Below are 19,805 nucleotides of genomic sequence, written 5' to 3'. Positions count from 1 at the left end.
CATCTCGGGACCAAGTCTTTGTTGACACCTCAAATGTCCTCTGCAAGAGAACACTTCAGTGCTGGTATCACTTGTAAAAAAAAAAAGACGCGAGTCAACACGAATGCTCTTTTATCTGCAAATGAAAATATTATATTGAGTCAAAGTGACCTTTGACCAACAAATTCTAATGAGTTCATCCTCGAGTCCAAGTGGACGTGTTCAAAATTTGAAGAAAATTCCCTCCAGGCGATGAGGCATGAGATTTCCTATTTTAGAGAATGGACCGGATGGCCAGACAGACAACATACAGCCTCTGGCCCCGGCTGTCACAGACTCCTCATTCACATGTCACCATGGCCTCTCTCGGTCAGACGGGAGCTTCTTGTCCTAGTTTTGTCCCCGTCAGCCCACTTTTTATACGGCGCCCCGGAAAATCTGGTCGTTTCTTTGATGTTGAATGCAGCCTTTCACCATGTTTCCTTTTAGCCAATTATCTGTGGAATATAGTGTCCACAAGTATGTTTTCATAAAAATACACAGGGAGGATGAACAGGCAAAGAAAGCAAGCGTTGCTCCTTCATTTTACTTGAGACGGAATCTAAAAATAGAGATTTTTCTCTGCATCCTCCAGACTCTGCATGTGGATGAGATTATCACCTTCTGATGCAGATTCTGTGAGGAGGGGGAGGGTAGAGTGGTGTGTGTGTGCACTTTCAATTCTCACCGGTGTGAGTAGGATTTTACGTTGGCTTACAGGGATATAGATCTGCTGGTGTATGAAGCCATATGCTATGGTTTTCACAGACAGCAGACCTCAACCCAGTTTATCACCTATGAGAGACTATTGAGTGACGCACTATGAGCCGTTGACACATACAGGCTCAAAAACGCGCTGTGAATGGGACAAAGCTGCAACAGAAGATTAACGTGTCGCTGAACTAGGGCTTCATGATATTAAGAAAATGCGATATGCGATTATGTTGTTGAACATTAACTATATTACTTGTGATATGAAAGTTTACTCAGTTACGCCTTTCTGCTGCTTTCACTTTTTTCATTTTATTGAACTGAACACAAAGGGCACCAATAAAAAATAAATAAATTTAAAAAACACGTTGCTGTCTTTCACAATGTGTTTATCGTGCATGTTGACATCACAGTGACATGAATGTCGTGAATGCATTAATCCACACACCTCCCACACATGTCTGCAAGAAACCTTTAGTTTTTATAAGGGGTGGGGCTTCAGTATGGGAGGCAGGATTAACTCACCAATGAAAAGGGAACTCTCTGCTGAGACCAATGATGCCTCCCACAAGAGTCTAGGACAAACACTTCATGACCTGGCCATGGTAAGTGAACATGTGCCTTTTTGTTTGAGGCTATGAGAAAATGACTCTACTTCTCTCTTGATTTATTACCTCAGTAAACATTGTAAACATGAGTTTATGGTCTCAATCTCTAGTTTCAAGTCTTCTTCAATACAGCATGATGTTCATTTAGTAAATGATGCTCCAGTTAGAGTCAAACAGACCATAAAGCAGAGGATGCTTTAGGGCGGGGCTACCTTGTGATTGACAGGTAGCTGTCGCTTACAGAGACGACTACGGCATCTCTACGTCACTCCTCCGCATTCCAAATATAATAACTGTCGTTCTTTGGTTGCGAGAAAAACTACACAGAGACGGCCGTAATCCAAGATGGCAACGGCAAAATCACCGAACTCGAGGTTTAAAAACTGCAGTCCACAAACCAATGGTTGACGTGACGATGACTACGTCCACTTCTTATATAGTCTATGGTCACAACCGATCAAGATGCAGTCAGAAAACTTTACAGGAGTGTGGCTGAGATCAAAATGAAGGCAGAGTTTGAATGTGTGTGTCGGCCACATCTTCAAATACAGCGATGCTGAAGAGAGATACGGAACTGCAGGGAACCGTTAACCTCCACCCACACCTCCCTTACCTGCATTGTAAGACCCGCAGGAAGAGGATGATGGTTAAATGAACTATATTATTTCTTCTCCCCTCCTGACTCCTTCTATGACAATATTCCATAGATCTTAAAAAAAAAGAAGCTTGAGACCTCTCAGAACAAACTAGTGAGGTTGAGCCTTAAACTATTCTCCCTGCTCATTTTATCAAGTACCTTAGACAGAATGAGAAAGTGTATTGTATTAAATGCACATGTATTAAAATGTGTACTGTTCACATGATTGTCGATGATGTGGTGCCCAAATTTGTATCTAATTATTTTTGTTGGGGTAGTGATGTCCACAGTAGTCAGATTCAAAAGCTGTATGTGAAAGGACATGTTTTTCTATCCAGCAGCAGTTATGTGGAATGGGTCCTCTCTAAAGAGCTGGACGAGTAGCAGCTGGTTCTAAATATAGCTGTTGAGTTGCTTGAGTAGCAGTAGATCCTAAATACCCATCTTGTTTGTTTCAGTTGTTCATGCATTGTTAGGGAAACTGTGTCTGGGTAAGGAGAACATGTGGTTTTTAAGAACCATTGATTTGGACTAATTTAGGTCTAAGTTGAGCTGCACATTACATATTACATTGATTCATGTTTTAATTATTGAATAGGTTAGACACCCTGTACTGAATATGTATTATACTGCTGCATTATTTTTGCAATGTCTCTAGCTCTTTAAAACTCATGCAATATAAGGCAACATCAAAGGTCCGTGTGTTTCCTGTCTGTCTCTATCAAATAAAAGGTAAAAAAAAAAATATATATATATAAAATATATATATTAGACAAATATACAAAACTCTACTAAATAACATGAGAAAATGATACGAGCAAAAACATCTACAGTAGCTCTCACTGTGTACCACCACCAACCTATCTGGGAAGGCCTTTAAAACCAGACCTGGGGCACCCGAATATGTTTCAGATGTAAAGAAGCTTTGAGACGTGTTAAACCCATCCCACCCTTAAATTCTATTCCAAGCCTCATTTAACCCATTTTACTCCATGCTTTTACAATCCAACAGCCTGTGTGATGCAACGCTGCCATGTGTACTGACAGCGTACACGTCCATATACTGCTGGGGAAGCCACACAGACACACACACACACACACACACACACACTGACTGACTGAATGTGTGAATATGAAAGTGAATCAAATAAATAAATGGAAGACAATATTAACAGTGTGTGTGTGTGTGTGTGTGTGTGTGTGTGTGTGTGTGTGTGTGTGTGTGTGTGTGTGTGTGTGTGTGAACATACTCGTTCTTGATGAAGGCGTACTTGTTGATGGTCTCGATGACGTCTTTGAAGAGGATCTTGGAGGTGAGGGTGTAGCCGTGGTGGACGATGGGCTCACCGTCCTGACCGTCCCAACAGTCCACTGTGGACAGACAACGAAGAGACGGTCATTAGAGAGCCAACGACCTAAACGATGAACTGGCAATGAATGTATGTACTAGTGTGCGTATCATATCAATAAAATAGGAGTGGATCTGACATTCCCATTCAAATTAATGTAGCTGGATGCTCAGGGCGGCGGCCAGTTTTTTGTGTACTGTTGCCATTGCAATCGTTTTAGCGGGCTAACTTTTGTTTAACTTAATCCACTTATGCAAGTCGCAGACTCACTGAGGTGAGGTTTTGCAGCAACGACTAAAACAAGCAGTGGAGTAACATTATGAAGCGTAGCAAGTCAGAGTAAATGAGTAAAATGAAACAACTTCCTGCTTCATTCACACTCTTGTCACAGTGTAGGAAACGATATTGCTATCAACAGATGAGTGACAACTTTGTTCGGCTCATTTTCTGTAACCAGCATAGCATTAGAGCATGGTGGAATTAGCAAGCTAGCTAGCTAACTAGCAAACAGCTGGCTAGTTAGCTAGCTAGATCATACATATACACACACACACACATTATATATATAAGTGGTGGGCCGTCAGGGCCAGCAAGGCCTTCTCTGCTGGCCTAAACAGAATCACAAAGTTAAAGCTATTTTATAATGTAATAATTTTTCTTAAATACACTACATGTATCATAATTTATAAAAATATTTTTCCCATTATCTTATTTTCTCATTGCACAGCTACTGTCTTCCTCAGTTGCTCTGCTTCCAGCGCAGCTTGTTTTAAGTAGAGCTTTTATCCAATCAGATTTCACCTCTGTGTCTCTAGGTAAGAAGAGAGGCCCGAGGCCTGCAGACTCACAAGTGAATCCCTTTGCAGTTTAAGTGAATGGAGACAATATTGTTGATTGTCATAGTCTTCAACCAATCAAATATTTAGTTTGACATGTTGGGCGTATTCTTTGACGTACCAGAGCTGCTAGCTGGCCAACAACTACGTCAGCATTACATGCAGCTCAGTTTTCAGGTGCAGCTCTGCAGTGAGGTGCAGCGTGTGCTGTGATTGGTCACTGAGCGAGCACGCGACTATTGGAAAACAAAACCTAAGCAGCGGCTTAGTCGGAGTAGTAAGAGTTCATATTGAAAGATATGGAAGAAATTATGACATTGTTTGCATTTTGCTTGGTGTAGATTCTTTTTTTTTTTACCGAGCTTTGTTTTTTTTAACACTCAATGGCTGAAGGAGGAGAAACAGATTTGTGAGTTTGGATTTAACCGTGGGATTAAACTCTTTGTCAACAAAGAAAAGAGGATGGAGTTTGTCTTAAGTGAATAGCATTTGGTAAGTTAACTGCGTTTGTTTTTACGTCTGCAGTAGCTTTAATATGCTTGTTTATATATTATTATTTGTACAACTTGTTTTTATGAAGATGGATTTTTGTTTGGTTTTATATGTGATAGGAACCATTGTTACGTCCAATGTTGCGCTGGGGACATATTTAGCCGGTGCCAGTGTTGCCAACTTGGCGACTTTCTCGCTGAATCTGGCGACTTTCCGAACCCTCATGGCGACTTTTTTTGTCAAAAGCTACTAGTGACAAATCTAGCGACTTTTTCTGGTGTTTTGACTCTAACGTGAAAGCACGTACCGCTCTGCCCTGTCGTGAACGAGCAGCTGCCGTGAGCCGCCCCAAAGCACTCACTGCAGCAGTCCCAGCTGCAGTCAGAGCAGAGAGGAGAAGCAGTCTCAGCGTATTCTCTGTATACACGTATATGGCGTATACACTGTAGCAAACTTACACCAACCCCTGACTCCTAAACCGGGATATGAACCAAACTGTGACATCTGTGTACGTTACACCTCTAATCTTTGTTTTTACATCTAAAAATAATTCTCATGTTAATTAAATACCGTCAGCTGGGTGAAATAAAATATCACTTTGAACTGAATGCACTAAATTAGGTCCAAGCCTGCACTGTTCACCAAACTTTTAGTCCATTCATGACAAAGGGGGGAACCTCCCTGCTTTAATATTCATCCAGCATCCATTAAATAAGAAATCCCTAAATCTGAGATTTGTTGAGCTGTATGATCAAGTAGAATTAATAGTATTTTCAAGGTGTTGTTTTGCTTGTGCAGCTTTCTTCCTTTGGCTCAGCAGAACCTCCATGGTTTAGGTACAGTATGATACTGAGCGAAATAGTTTGTTTTTGTTTGTTAACCATGTTAAAAACATTGGATAAGAGATTTGAAAGAATATCAACAAGAGGATTTAGATAAATTTAGATTTAGAAGAGATTCAATCAAATGCTCTTGAACCCCATCCCTAATGCAGAAAACGCTGACAATTGCAGCTTTGAGCCCCTGTTTTAAACTGTGCTTGTATACTATAATGTCTACATCAGTATGTTCCACGTGTCCATGCTGACCTTCTACACAGCGACAGCCGGCCTGCAGCACCCAGGCGTACATGTCCACCCTGGACTGTGACATCAGCTGGTCACCCATCAGGTAGGTGTTGTGTGAGGAGGCAATGAAGTAGTTGCACAGTGGCTGGTTCATGTCCTGGCTCACGTTGTAGTGTTCTGGGTTGAAGATGTCCCCTGCCGGGCTGCGCATGTAATTCGTAATACCTGGAGAAAGTTTAACAGATACCATTTAACAAGAATTTGAATTATTATTTTTCTATTCAATCCATTCTGAAGTGTAGCCTGAAAAGTGGTCAACTGTGTGTCTGAGAGAATTTTAGAAAACGTGTCCGGTATTAAGTAGGAACATAACGATTTTTACACAGATTATATTTTCACGCTTCCAGCTAAGAATCAAATCCTATTATACAACACCCACATTTATTTATTTACAGAGATGTAAATTGTTAAGTGATTCAATTCATCAACTTAACTTATGAATGACATTTTGGGCTTTTTAAATGCTGAAAACAATTAATGAATAGTTATGATCAGGACTGATGTTGGTTAAATAATTAACTCAAAGTGGAAAATAATATTAACATTTAATATTTTCTATCAGTTTTAGGATGAGGACATTTTTTCCCTTTAAGGTAACAAGTAGGTGTTTTTTTTATTTATTTTTTTATCTGACACTGCACAATAAATAAAAACGTAGCAATTGCTAATCTTTGACGTATCCCACACTGTGAAATGGAAGTGGACTTACCATCAATTCCCAGAACTCCTTCCTTCTGGTTCTCAGAGCACGGCTCAAACTTGTTGATAATCTCCAGGCAATGCTCCTTGGTCACCTTAGTCATCTACGAATTACAGAAATGTATGTCAAACAACAATACGACGGATGTGCTGAAAACTAAATAACAATATGGGTAATTCCTCAGGGAGATTCTATGAGGATAATTTAGTTATGAGACCTGCTACATGTCCTCCTGTCCATCCTGGCAGCATCATCCAACTGTTTGTCTGGTTGTTGGTCTTTAAAGCCGCCTCATTGATCAATCAGATCCCATCTTTGTTAATCATTTAAAGGGGGTGGAGCAGTACCAGGTCTCTCCCCTCAGCCGGGACTCTCTCATAGTGTGTCAGTGTGTTTGTGACTGTTTGAACCAGGCTTTAGCTCATAGGGTGTTTACCATCCCTCTTCTAAACACTAAGCACTACCCGTCTCATCATATTCTGGATGAGAGAATGCCGTGTGCTGAGTAAATCCGACACTCAACGATTTTAGCCCAAATCCATTGTTACTGTGGAAACGCACCAAAAGGCTTGGTGAGCAGCAGAGAGCTCACAGGCTGCTGCCGTCTCAACACCGACACGCGAACACACACAAACTCTAAGAGCTGTTCTGAAACAACTATGAGGGAACGCATACACATTAGGGCCAGCCAAAGAAAATGGCTTTTTGGCTAACTGAATTATGACCAACTCTGCAAGTGATTGGTCGATGGGGAAATACAATCTGCATGTTATCTCTAGATGAACTAAATCAGCCACTACCTGGTAGCCTAAATGAATTATAAATACACAAACACAATACATATTTGCAGCATATTAAATCATTTTAACCCAATTAGTTTACACTTAATGACTCATGTCTCAAAGCTGACCAGCGTGCACATTCATATGATGACTGAAAACAGAACGAGTTGCAGAAGCTGTCTTCGTGGCTGCAGTTATATTATAAACAAAACCATAAGTCTATTTATTGCATCAAACATTATGAAACATGCCAATTCTGAAAAGTTTACACTCAAAGTTTATCAAGTAGTGATGCGTGGGTCAGTGTTTTTATAGCCACGCCCACCAGACCCGTTATGAGAGCCAATCCACACCGCACAACCCCAACAATGTGTTAATCAACAACCAAACCCACAACGCGAACCACCAGCTGTTTGCATTATAGCAGCTCCATTGTCAGGACTGAGGTTTGAGACTAGGACAGAGACCCCTCCTCTTGCAGGGTTTATTGTACCTTTCTGCTTTTCATACACTGACGGCACACCAGGAAACAATGTGGGACCAGGGACACTTCCAGTTGGAGGATTGGGGAAGCTGGGGATCGAACCACCGACGACCCGCTCCACCTCTGAGAGCAGCTACAGCTGTACACAGGGCTCTTTCTCCACCCCACCAATGGTTTGTCATGTTTTGGGTTTTTAATAGGCTTTTCAGCCAATTGTTTGTTTATTTATATACCAGCTATTATTTCAGAGGTTATGCATCAATTGGTATTCAAAAGTCTAACAGTTGGTCTGAAATGACATGTTCTGTAGGGTTTCTTTATTAATGATACATTAACAGGATTTCTCGTTTATATATTAGATGTTAAGATGATGAAGTATGATGACTAACCTGATCATGTGTTAGTTACAAGGTTGGTCCAACTACATTCATTGTGTTCTCTTCACTTCTGAATCCAAACGTTGAGCCTTAGTTTAGAATATAGTTTAGTTTGGCAACAGATACTGGCTATTATTCTCCAAGAACACATTTCCGTCTGTTATCAGTTCCAGAGAAATACAGCAGCACTCTAATGGACACTTGAATATACAACTCGGAGTGTCTTATTTCTTATTGGAGGCACAAAGAAACAGATAGTCTGTAGTAAATTATACCGGCAGAGACGACTGTTCTGCATCGTGGCATCATTTCCAAATGAACTGCTTCCACCGTTCTCTACTAACAGAAGGATAGTCATCTCATTCACAGTGCCAGAACTAAATGCTGAGTATAATTGGAGAAAAATACAGCCCACCTGAGCAGAGCCGACGGCGTCTGGCTATCCTAACAGAGCCTTCTACTTCTAAAGTGACTGCTTCTACACATTAAAACTGCCTGCCAGAGTGCAAATTAGCTGTAGGAGCGCACACACACTGGGTGTTTCAATGAAAACAAGCTGTTATGCTGATTTGCTTTTTTTTTTTTTTTCTGGCGATGGTATCATTAGTGAGGAGATGTACTTCATCCTAAAATCTCTTAACAACTGAATCTCAAGAACAGTGATGGTACAGTACTATTGCTAATATCCCTGTTGGGCCCACACTGACTACATTTCCCTCCAATAAGCACCACTTCAGGGGCCAAACGGACACTCGTTTAAGCTTTTGACCTCCCACCCCACAGAAGGTAATAACAAGGATCCTCGTGGGTATTTGGTCAGCAAAACTGTGGGAGAGCTGACATAACAAAAAAATGATGCCTTGATCAGGAGATGTGCCGCTAGAAACTTGTCTAGCAAGAAACGCAATGCCAGAAACGCATTTAACTAAAAACGTGTCTAGCAAGATACGCATTTAACTAGAAACGTGCAACTAGCAACGTGTCTGGCTAGAAACGCGTTTAGCAAGAAGTGCGTCTAGCTAGAGACGTTTGTAGCTACAAAAACGTGCCACTAGAAAAGCTTCCAACTACAAATGCTTCTAACGAGCTCGAAGCACGGCACGGGGCAACAGCTGAACCATTATCTCCCCACGGTACGGTGCACCTTCTGAGGGCTCCTTTCTTGCTCCATATGCATATTTTTTTCTTCTTCTCAACTTTCAGTGCAAGCGTCCCACTTTTTTTCCTTTAACCAGCTTTGATCACTGGGTTGGAAAAGCAGACGCACCACGCTGCTTTGCCAAGGCTGATTAGGAAGCCTGTAGTTACTCGTCTCTGTGTGATCATTGCCTAAGATTCTGAAGCAGCCCATGAGTGGCTGTTAAATTTCATTGGTTCAGTATTCAGAAAGCACCTTGAGCAACAACTGGCCATTGATTGTGTACTACTGCATTTATAGATTGGGATGATAGAAACAGAAATGTCCATACTTAAAGGGATGCCGTCTGTTTTTCCCTTAACCTTTCAGTAGAGCAACTGTTTTGTAGCTTATATTAAAATTATAGGAGAAAATGTGCAACTGAACTTTCTGAAGAGTAGGAATTCATAAACATGTGTTGTTTTTAAATCACTCTCTATACAATTTTATTTAAACATTCACAAAAGGGGGGGGGGGGGGGGGGATCATTAATCTCATAGTAATATTGAAGTTCCTCCCAGGGGCCAGCTGGAGTCTACATGGGGTTAGCCTAGCTTAGCATTAAGACTTGAAGCAAATGGAAACAGCTAGCCCGGCTTGAGTGTGGAGTTAGAAACAAGTGAGCTTGCCAGAGCTCTGTAGCCCATTCCTCAACTCGACTGCAGGCTAGAGGCTATAGGCTACATTAGCAACTACTATCGTGACACATACCCAAAACTCAGACCAAACCATTGGCATGGTGGGCAATGTAGGCCCCAAGTTTTCCAGTCGGGTTCCAGTCCAACCCAAATCAACAATGTTGTAGGAGAGCAATGATAAAACACTGGAGTAACTTTTAAATGTCAACCTCAGTAGAAATTGAGAAGCTAAAATGCAGACCCAGTGTGTACCTTTTGCTCAGTCTCCAGGAAGCGGGCCAGGTCATCCGTGTCAAGGTGGTCTTTGTGGTTGCTGTAGGCGAGCATGAGAAGGTACAGATCCCTGCGGGTCGACATCATCTTGTAGAAGGAGCAGAACTCCTCAAAGCCCAACGTCCCCTGGTTGTCATCCGTGTCTGCCTCCTACACACCAGGTACAAGAAACACTTTTAGTTCTCTTGGTTTTACTCAACATTGGCAAAATGTAATAATCACAGACTTTTTTTAAAACAACTGACATAAATACTTGCAATTCAGTCTCTGTTTCGCTTGCCACTTAGACCCCTAGCATTGAACGTCATGAATGCAGTAATAAAGTTTGAAATGACTGCAGGTCCTTTTTAATGAGCATTTTGTAAAATGTCATTACTTTCCAATATGTCATGAAATTAACTGATATCAAAAATAATATCACATTTGCTGAACTATTTTCTGTATGTCTGTGATGTTTAATGAGAATGTATAACTGGATTTTGTTTGTGAGTTTTAGTCACAGTCAACGACTAGAACTCATGATATTTTCGTCTCGTCCTCGTCAAAGAATATTCATTTCACAAACTGAATCTTTCCAAACCAGTTTCAGAGTTCCACAAGAATTTCAAGAGCCAAAATAAATCTTAATGAACCTAAAGCCCCACTTTTGCTGTCATTTATTTTTCTTTCCTTTTTGGCTGGTGTTATAATGAACTTTTATTTCATCAACGATGTATAAAAGTGTAATGAAAACAATTGATATATTCAACAGAATCTTTAAATTGAAGATATTCTACAAGATTACTGCCACTAAAAAACAATGTTACCAAATGTTTAACATTTAACATTATTATGTTGATTCTGTAATGAGGGAGAAGAAGACCAGTTGCATTAGTTTTTCTATTGCTCATATGTTTTAAGTTTGTGGACCAATATTCCAAAATCATTTATTTTTAATTTACATCTCAAAACATTATTTGGGGGGAAATTGTCACCAGATAATTAGTACAATGACTCTGTTGGGTACAATTTTTATGTTCAAAGTTCGGTCAAGAATGATTTCTAAATCTAACTTTCCTAAAAATAAAAACATTGGAAGACAATTTCTTTTGGGAGAAAAATAATACTACAAGCCATTACAAAGTAGCACTACACAACATCAAATTGGAAAAACTACAACCTAATTATTTGAATTACCGAAGGCACATTTCATTTTGTTTAGTTATGTTTTTGGTTCGTTTTGCCCCATTGTTTTTTTCCTTCTGTTTTGTGAGGTTATATTGTCATGTAATTGTCATATTGCCGTGTTTGCAATGGATATTATTTTGCATGTCTAAAATAAATTGAAAAATTAAATGTAACCTGTTCCATCTCGCCCTTTTCATGAAAAATTAAGGTTGTTCAAATATTATTGGGGAAATTTGTCATTATCTAACAGAAACATCATTATCTTTGTGCAATACTTTCCTCACTGTTTTCAGCTCATTTCACAATGATAGATTTGGATTGCTAGTTATAACGAGCTGGAAAATACTGAGTCAGCCTACAAACGGCTTGGACAAGCCTAACGAGAGTATTGTGGCCCGTGTAATCCTTGCCCCTTCTTTTTACTGGAGCAGACTGTGACCGACTCCATATGTCAAGCAGCACTGGAGGCAGCCACTCACTGGAGGGCGATGACGTCTGTGCTAGTCGGGCTTGGCCTCTGAGCAGCTCAGTGTTCTGCACACACTGGGTTCACAACAGCATACGAGAGAGCGATACATCAGATCTTCCACAGAGGGCGAATATGATTCTATGATATATATAAATAAAGCCATCTTTTTGGAGGGAAACAAATATCTGGTGATCCATTTTCTGGATCTCATCTAACTTGTTTTGTCTCCTGACTTAAGCAAAAGGGTGAAAAATGACAGGATATCCCCTTTAAATACCTTCATTTTTATTTTCATCTGTTTGGGCGGGTGATTTTCTTTTGTTGTTGTTGTCAGAATACTTTTAGTGTTTGTTGTTGTTACAACAATTTCGGCCACAAGAATCTTAAGCACAATACCCGATGATTTCAAAAAATAGATCACCAGAATGTTTTTCTCTCAGTTGCCACTCAGGTCCTCTGTACTTCTAAACCAGGTAAATTAAGCCTGAAGTGACTGAATGAATGGAAGTGGAAATTCTGCATTAGGTGAAAAAATGGATGAATAAACTAAACTGAATATAGATTGGTCACATCTGGACGATAGTGGATTCGATCAGTACATCTCCAGGAAGGAATCTACATGTGTACACTTTTTTCCATTGGCCCCTCTGGTCCGCTTGCTATAGATTTGTCCACAGTGACAACTTCCATGTCAGAGTGCAGTGGCAACTCCTGTGAGGACGAGATTACAGCAGGATGCACACACCAATAGTAATGGCAGAAAGAAGGAGTGCATTCCGGCACACAGAAAACACTCATTAGTCCCCTCCACTAACAGGGCAAGAGCGTCAGTCTTCTGAATCCTAAATCAAAACTCGCTCAGCTGACACATTTAGCCTCCCAACTGTCAGCACCATGCTGACTCAGCCGATACACGAGAAGCTAAATGACTAAGAGACACAAGACAAACACCTCACGTCACCACACCCGCCTGTTGGTTTTGCATACATGTCACTTAGTTGTCACCAAGTTGTGACTGAGCGACAGGCACAGATGCATACAGACAGCATTACTCACATGGTACAAGTTATTAGACGGTAAACACTGTGTGATAGATTCATTTTGCTGTTAAGTGAAGCGAAGGAACTCTTTTCTTCTTCTCATTCAGGACACGTCTTAGCACCGGGAGGATAGCAAAGTAGTGGAAGCACAGCTACATAACGGAGTCTTTTTATTGGACAGAAAACATCAATCTGGCCTTATTCACGCCCATTCATTATGCATGAACCCTGCCACTTAAGTTGTTAGCAGGCTTGTGCCCTGTGTTCTTTAGCTCCACAGCTAATGTGGATTAAATCGCGAGTTAGAATTGCAGCTTCATCTTCCTATAAAGCTTCCCCTCCAGTCTCCGCTGTGATTAATCATTGAACGAATCCTCTGCTAGAGAAGCAAACTTCTTTGTCACATCCAACCTGCTCCAACAAAAAACACTCGGACAACAAAGGTCTGGGGATTGATACTTTTCTGTAATTTCCCATGAGTTATGGGGCTGAGTATTGTTAAAAAAATGACGATGCCAGTACCAATATCCCTAAATGAATACTGGTACCAATAGAATCATTCCACACCCATCATATGAATGGAAGCTGTTTGTGTGTCCCACTGTTTAGCTAATCCCCGGCACAGTGTAAAGCACTCATACAGCTGTAACCACTGATAACGACGACCCCCCCGCGCTACGATGGGACCGCGTTGTTGAGGAAGTTTAACACCCACCCTCCGGTCCCACCCCCCAGGTAAACACTGTTAGCTCTGTCAGCACTGTTGCCATTGTTAGCGCTGTTAGCTTCTAGCCACCAGCTCAGACATCTCAGTGTTCAGAGCCAGGCGATCCTGGCGGTATGGGTTGTAGCTGCGGCGGCTGTGGGCCAATCACACATTACATTAAATCTAAGAACACTTGCGATTATTGACGGCTAGCAAAACCATACAAATAGTGGGGTTTCTTCTAGATCTTGGCACAAAAATAATCAAATGCAGATATCGTTTGACTGGAGAAGTTTCGATCCTACTTGTTACAGGGTTATTTCAGTCAATACCTTAAAAGGTATTGAGTACCAATACCCAGCCCTAATGAGCAATGACACTGACATCGTAGTTAAAACAATCAACAGACAAATGAACAAGACTGTTCACATCATTTTGGTAGAGAACTGAACTTCTACTCAATCACCCAGGCTCTGTTGCTGAGCCACTAAAGGCAGGTGGAACACAAATAAATGCAGTTTGTATTAAAACTTGGGACTTTTTGTGTCCATCAGTTCTATCAGTGATGATATAACAATAGAAAAAGTAAAAGAAAATGTAATTAAACTGCAATGGTAGCATACAACAGATATGCTACCGAAAAGAGTCATGGTCCCCAGAGGATTTGAAAAAATCAAATGCTTTACAACTCAGCAGTTTAAATCCATTTCCACGCACTTTGCTTCACTATTGAACTCAGTCCTAAAACAACAACAATGATGTAGTCTTCCTCACAGTAAATCACATCAGATCAGTGTGTTCAGATCAGTGTGTGTTAACTTGGCTTTCCATCATCAGAAAATGGCTGGCGGAGTTCCCCTTTGATTGCCCAGAGGGAATTAAGCTCTCAATGAGCTTGCTCTTATATGGAAAATGTAGTGATGGACTTCATGTAGGTTGAAGAGCAAAGTATTTTAGGTATACTTCATTAAAATAACACTGTATGAAATTGTCAGGTGGCCAGAGACACACTATTTCAAATGCCAGTCAGTAACAGCTGAGAGGTTCAGTCCTTCCGCCCTGCTTCTGTTTCCTCTGTGTTATTGTATGAATTGCCTACAGGGCAGTGAAAGGAACAGCTCCTTCCTATCTCCAGGCCGTGGTCAAGCCCTGCACCCCCGCACAACCACTTCTCTCTGCTGCCTCAGGGCGATTGGTTCCCCCGTCGCTCAGAGGTCTCTGCGGCCGATCGATCCGATCACGGCTGTTCTCTGTCCTGGCCCCACAGTGGTGGAATGAACTCCTCACTGACGTCAGGACAGTGGAGTCGCTGCCCATCTTTCATCAGACTCACCTCTTCAAGAAGTGCTACCCTGAGCCTTCCACTTAGCACTTATTTTATTCGTATTAGCTTATTGCACTTATTGTAATCGTATTAGTTTGTTGCACTTATTGTATGTTGCACTGTACGTTTGCTCTGGTTTATGCTCTTAGATGCTTGTTTAGCAAAGGAGATGCACTTATGACTTCTGGTGACTAGTAGTTCTCTTGAATACCTATGTTGAATACACTTATTGTAAGTCGCTTTGGATACAAGCGTCTGCTAAATGACTGTAATGTAATGTAATGTAATGTAATGTTATTGTGAGTTCATATCTTAAAAGGAACAATTGAGATGTAAGGCCTCCTGGTGCACATGTAGGAAAATCATAAAATCCCGTAAATGTGCTAGACATCTCAAGGATAAGAAGCTAATTTGGACTAAATATCTCCCAAGACAATATCATTCATTATTTCACAATTTTACAAAGCAAACGGTGACGTGGTTATGCTTGATTGTGGAACAATCTTTTAGTATCAAACTGTAAATTATGAAAGCAAAAAAAGACAGTCATTGAGGATAACTGCCACAATAACAGCATTTAAAGTCAGTTATTCCCTCTGGTTGCTCATTTCTCCCTGCAGGTTGAACTATTTTCATCCTGATAGCAAACAGCTGAGAGCAACAGTGATTTCTCTCATTGTTTGAACTGATAAAGGGATTTGGGTTTCATAGGCTGAGATATGGATTGGATAGTTGAGTTCATTTACGGTTTAATCTATGGGTATTTGGCAAGATTTATATATACTATTCTATTCCAGCTAAAGTTATGCTGGAACAATCCTTTACCCTGCTGTGCAACATATATCAACAGAACTTGACTAGCACTAAATGTACTGGACATTACTGGGAACTACCATGTATGTGCAACGCATATAAGGGTTACAACGTTATGGTCCTATTTTGAATTTCTTTGTTGGTGTATTTCATATCGTTTCTCTTTTTTATTCCATTTTCTTTCTTCCTTCCTCATTTGTCTGTGATGTATGTGAGACCCTCTGGGATCAATAAAGTACTGTCTTTCTGTCTTAAGTTTTTCTAATTATTTTTCTTACTCTTATGTGAAAGAAGCTAGTTACTGACTGAGTGATTCAATTCTACTATAATTGGTTTGATTCATCTCCTACAATATGTGTCGTCGTCCCACCCCCCCCCCCAAATACTGGAACAGTAAAACCATTTTTCAATTCACATGCTTCACATAATGAGTTGTTCATGAGCTTGAATATGTAATTTCATGATTACAAACAAAGCATGTCTACGTTGTAAACAAAGGGTGGTTTAATGAATTAAAGTAGTTTCTGCACATAGTAAAACAAAGACAGCACATATCAGCCTTCTTGAACTAGTTTATCGTTCAGCACATTTCTAAATGCGTGTGGCAGTTACTCATACATTGTGTTACAAGCATTAATTATTTGTCCTTCATTCATACTTAAAATAAACTGTTATTACATATAATCAGTTCATTCATTCAACTAATACAGTCCAATACAACAGCACTACAATAAAGACTACCTTTATGATAATGAGCTGTTGACTGTTTATGAACATATGGGAGTCTGCAGGTTTATCTGATATTTGGTCTACACCTCATTGACAGAAATGCTTTTGACCAAATTTAAAAAAATTCTGTCAGTATGAGAGAACTCTGCATTTCACAGGACTGAGAAGATATTTAACCTCATTAATATGCAAACGTACAAACGATGTGCTGTAAAATATGATCAGAATATGTATGGTACGTGTACCGACTTCAAACTGGAAAAGACGTCCGGTCCACAGGTTCCCCCTCTCCACTGTAATTAGGTTAAGGCTAAAGAACTGGTCGAGAGATTGCCAACACACAAAATCGTCCTGAATGTCCACAGACACATAAGGGGCCAGATTGGTCCCTGGTGTGTTTACCCAGCATTACACAGGAGACCATCTGTGTCCCAGCAGCACCATATGGAGGACAGTCAACATGCCGCTGGACTTAGCGACGGCTAGCTGCTCTGTTGGAGGAGGGTTAGAACACGATGAGCGCAGCGGCATGCTAATCCCTCTGCTGAGGAGGAGAGTTGCTGGCTGAGCCGTGCGTTTGCCAACATCTGCAGCGGTGGCAATCAGTCAGAGTGTCTTAACTGCTAACACACAATCTGCCAGGAAGTAAGGACACACTGCAGTCTCAAGGGACCTGATAAGCCCACTTACTGTCTGCTGTGTGCTGCTCATTAGCTGTACAGTCTTATGAAACTTTTACATCATTTATTATGAATGTTCGAAGTTTTAGACAACATTGACACTTGTGAAGTCAAATGCAAAGCGGATTTCTATATATAACAACAACTTGTTCTTGTGTTGCTCTAGAAATCCAAACTTCCTGACACTCTACAATACTCCATAATGCCACATTTACTCTGCATGGTTTGACTCGACTAGTACTTTTCTCAATTTTGTTTTTCCTCTGCAGATAGTTGAGTCATTGAGTCATAGACTGTATGTAAGAAGTGGGCGTAGTCACAGTGACGTCACCCATTGGTTGACTACAGTTTTGAAGCCTTGAGTTCAGGCATTTTGACCGTCGCCATCTTGGTTTTCTGGAACCAGAAGTGTAAAACACACTGTTGGAGGGTTAAAGTTGTAAGACGAAAACACGTAAACCTCGAACCGAGGTGGTACCAAAAAAAGGTACCAGGTACTATCAACAACTTTTGCCGATGGAAAACTAAAAGAGTTGCAAGCATGTCGAGTTGAGTAGAGCCGTGCTTCTCCCTTTCTATCTACTGACAACAAATGAAAGCCATGGATGCAGAGGACTGGCAAAGTCAGAGAGAGACAACAACGTGAGTCACTAAACAAGCTGCGTCTTTGTTAGTATACGTTGGATTTTGGATAGCAGAACTCTAAACTGCAGACTGAAGGTCTCTGATTTAACCTATTTCGTTGCTGACAAATGTCGCTAGCAGCCATTCAACCCTTTGTAGCAGTGTTTCCCTAGACTCTACCTCCAGACTTTAATCAATAACAATTAACAGCGTTTTGTACTCTGAGCGGATAGATGATATACTGCAATCAGCAGCTTAAAAAGTAACAACTTCTGTGGATATTTAACTGTTATTTTACAGAAGGTACTGTAAATGTCACAGAGTAGTGACATTTGGCCAGTATGATTGTGAGACAATCTTTAGATTTGCTTCAAAGTGGAATTTTTCTCTCCCTGGACTACAGGATAAAGATGAAGGATAACAAGAAAATGCTTGAGTGGAGCAAGTTGCTGATTGGCTTAATAAGTCAGGATTTTTACTTGCAGCCTTTACACCTCTGGCCTCCCACTCTGGAGCCCCCCGATGTAGCTGAGCCCTTGTTATTTCCGTACCTTGAACATCTGTTTGACCTTCTGTCGGGGCAGGTTGACGTTGAGCTTGTGTAGGAGCTGCATCACCTCGCCGATGCTCAAGCTGCCGTCGCCGTTCTTATCAGCCTCGGTGAAGGTCTGCTTCAGCCATGTGATGACACGCTGGGTTAAGGAAAGGCAGCGTGAAGACATTTAGTCTGGTAGTAAGTGCTGATGCTGCTTTTGCTGAAGAGTCTAAATCCAGGAACAGATAAACTGTCAAACTCTAAAAATGAAACTCCACAGATTTCAGCCCCGTATAATATTGATCACGAAACTCTACAGTTTCTACAAGTTGTAACGTTAATTCACCGGCCAGATTATCAAACCAGCTGTAGAACTGAAGGATATTGGTCTCTGGTGCGCTGCCTCTTGGCCAGGCTGTCCTCGTCGCTGATGCCCGCCATCAGATACTTGAGGCCCGTGATCCAAGTCCGCGCCTCCTCTCCGGTTCCGGACACCAGGTCTAGGGACTCCATGTGCTCTCCGTAGTACAGGCTGAAGCAGCAGTTGGGGTCGAAGCAGCCCTCTGAGTAGCGCTGGAAGATCTCAGACTGCTTCCCCTCACGCACCTCCCGGACGGAGTCCACGGAGACTGTCGGAGAAAAACAGGATGTCAGCTAGTCAGTGGTGGAATGTGACAGAGTACTACCACTTCAGGACTTTTCAATTTGGTGGTACTTTTACTTTGCACAATTATAATGTACTATCTGCACTGCATTTCAGAGGGAAATATTGTACTCTTTACTGCACTACATTAAGCTTCCAGTTAGTAGTTACTCCTCAGACACCAAACATTTGGTGAAAACAGAAAGAGTTACGTTATTGGATTGTAACAGTGCATTAACAGGAGCCATTCGGACACCTCATGACTGCTTTGGCTTTTGATACTTAACGTACATCTTTGCTGCTAATACTTGTGTACTTTGTCAGGGAAATCTTCAACACAGGCCTTGCAGTTGTAATGAAGTACTTTTAAACTGTGTTGCTAGTTTTAATTGAGCAAACGTCTCAATAGAGGAAGTAGACCTCGAGGCCTCGTGGGCCATCAGAAGCCGATAGAAAACAAAAACCTATTTAAAAACACACACAAGCAATAGAGCAAAACTCAGTTTATTAAACCCAACATATCCTTCTGCAGTCTTTAGCATCCTATTGGTTTTGAGAATTCACCCCTCTGGGCGAGATAGTGAATTAATTGTTGTGGGCATAGGGATAGTTTAATGGGACTTTATGATACGCAGGATTAAAAATAGTCAACTCAACGAGCAGAGAGAGAGTGCTCTGTTTATTAAGATGCAACATTTATGAGATGGTAATGACATTTTACGGGAAGACACGGCCTCGAGCCATTCATTAGTTTTCCCCCATGACGGCAGAGCGCACGGTAAGGTCTTCTGCTTCTTGTTCTGCCCGCGTGCTGTTTTGGAAATTCTGCGGTGGTTCATTCCCCAAAAAACCTCCCAGGAGGAGAT

General features: G+C 41.1%; 1 protein-coding gene across 1 annotated transcript in view; it reads right to left on the bottom strand.

Annotated features, from left to right (window-relative positions):
- The window catches only part of plch2a (phospholipase C, eta 2a), a 69,756-nt gene that overhangs the window by 39,743 nt on the left and 10,208 nt on the right, over window positions 1-19,805 (bottom strand). Inside the window, 7 exon segments of the mRNA XM_079180983.1 lie at window positions 3,225-3,345; window positions 5,740-5,943; window positions 6,488-6,581; window positions 10,189-10,359; window positions 18,313-18,453; window positions 18,623-18,655; window positions 18,657-18,925. Of these exon segments, the coding sequence (XP_079037109.1) occupies window positions 3,225-3,345; window positions 5,740-5,943; window positions 6,488-6,581; window positions 10,189-10,359; window positions 18,313-18,453; window positions 18,623-18,655; window positions 18,657-18,925 (1,033 nt within the window).

This window comes from Pholis gunnellus, assembly GCF_910591455.1.
Source record: "Pholis gunnellus genome assembly, chromosome: 2".
NCBI lineage: Eukaryota > Metazoa > Chordata > Actinopteri > Perciformes > Pholidae > Pholis > Pholis gunnellus.
Note: the sequence above shows the minus strand (reverse complement) of the source record. Positions and strands in the feature narration are given on the sequence as shown.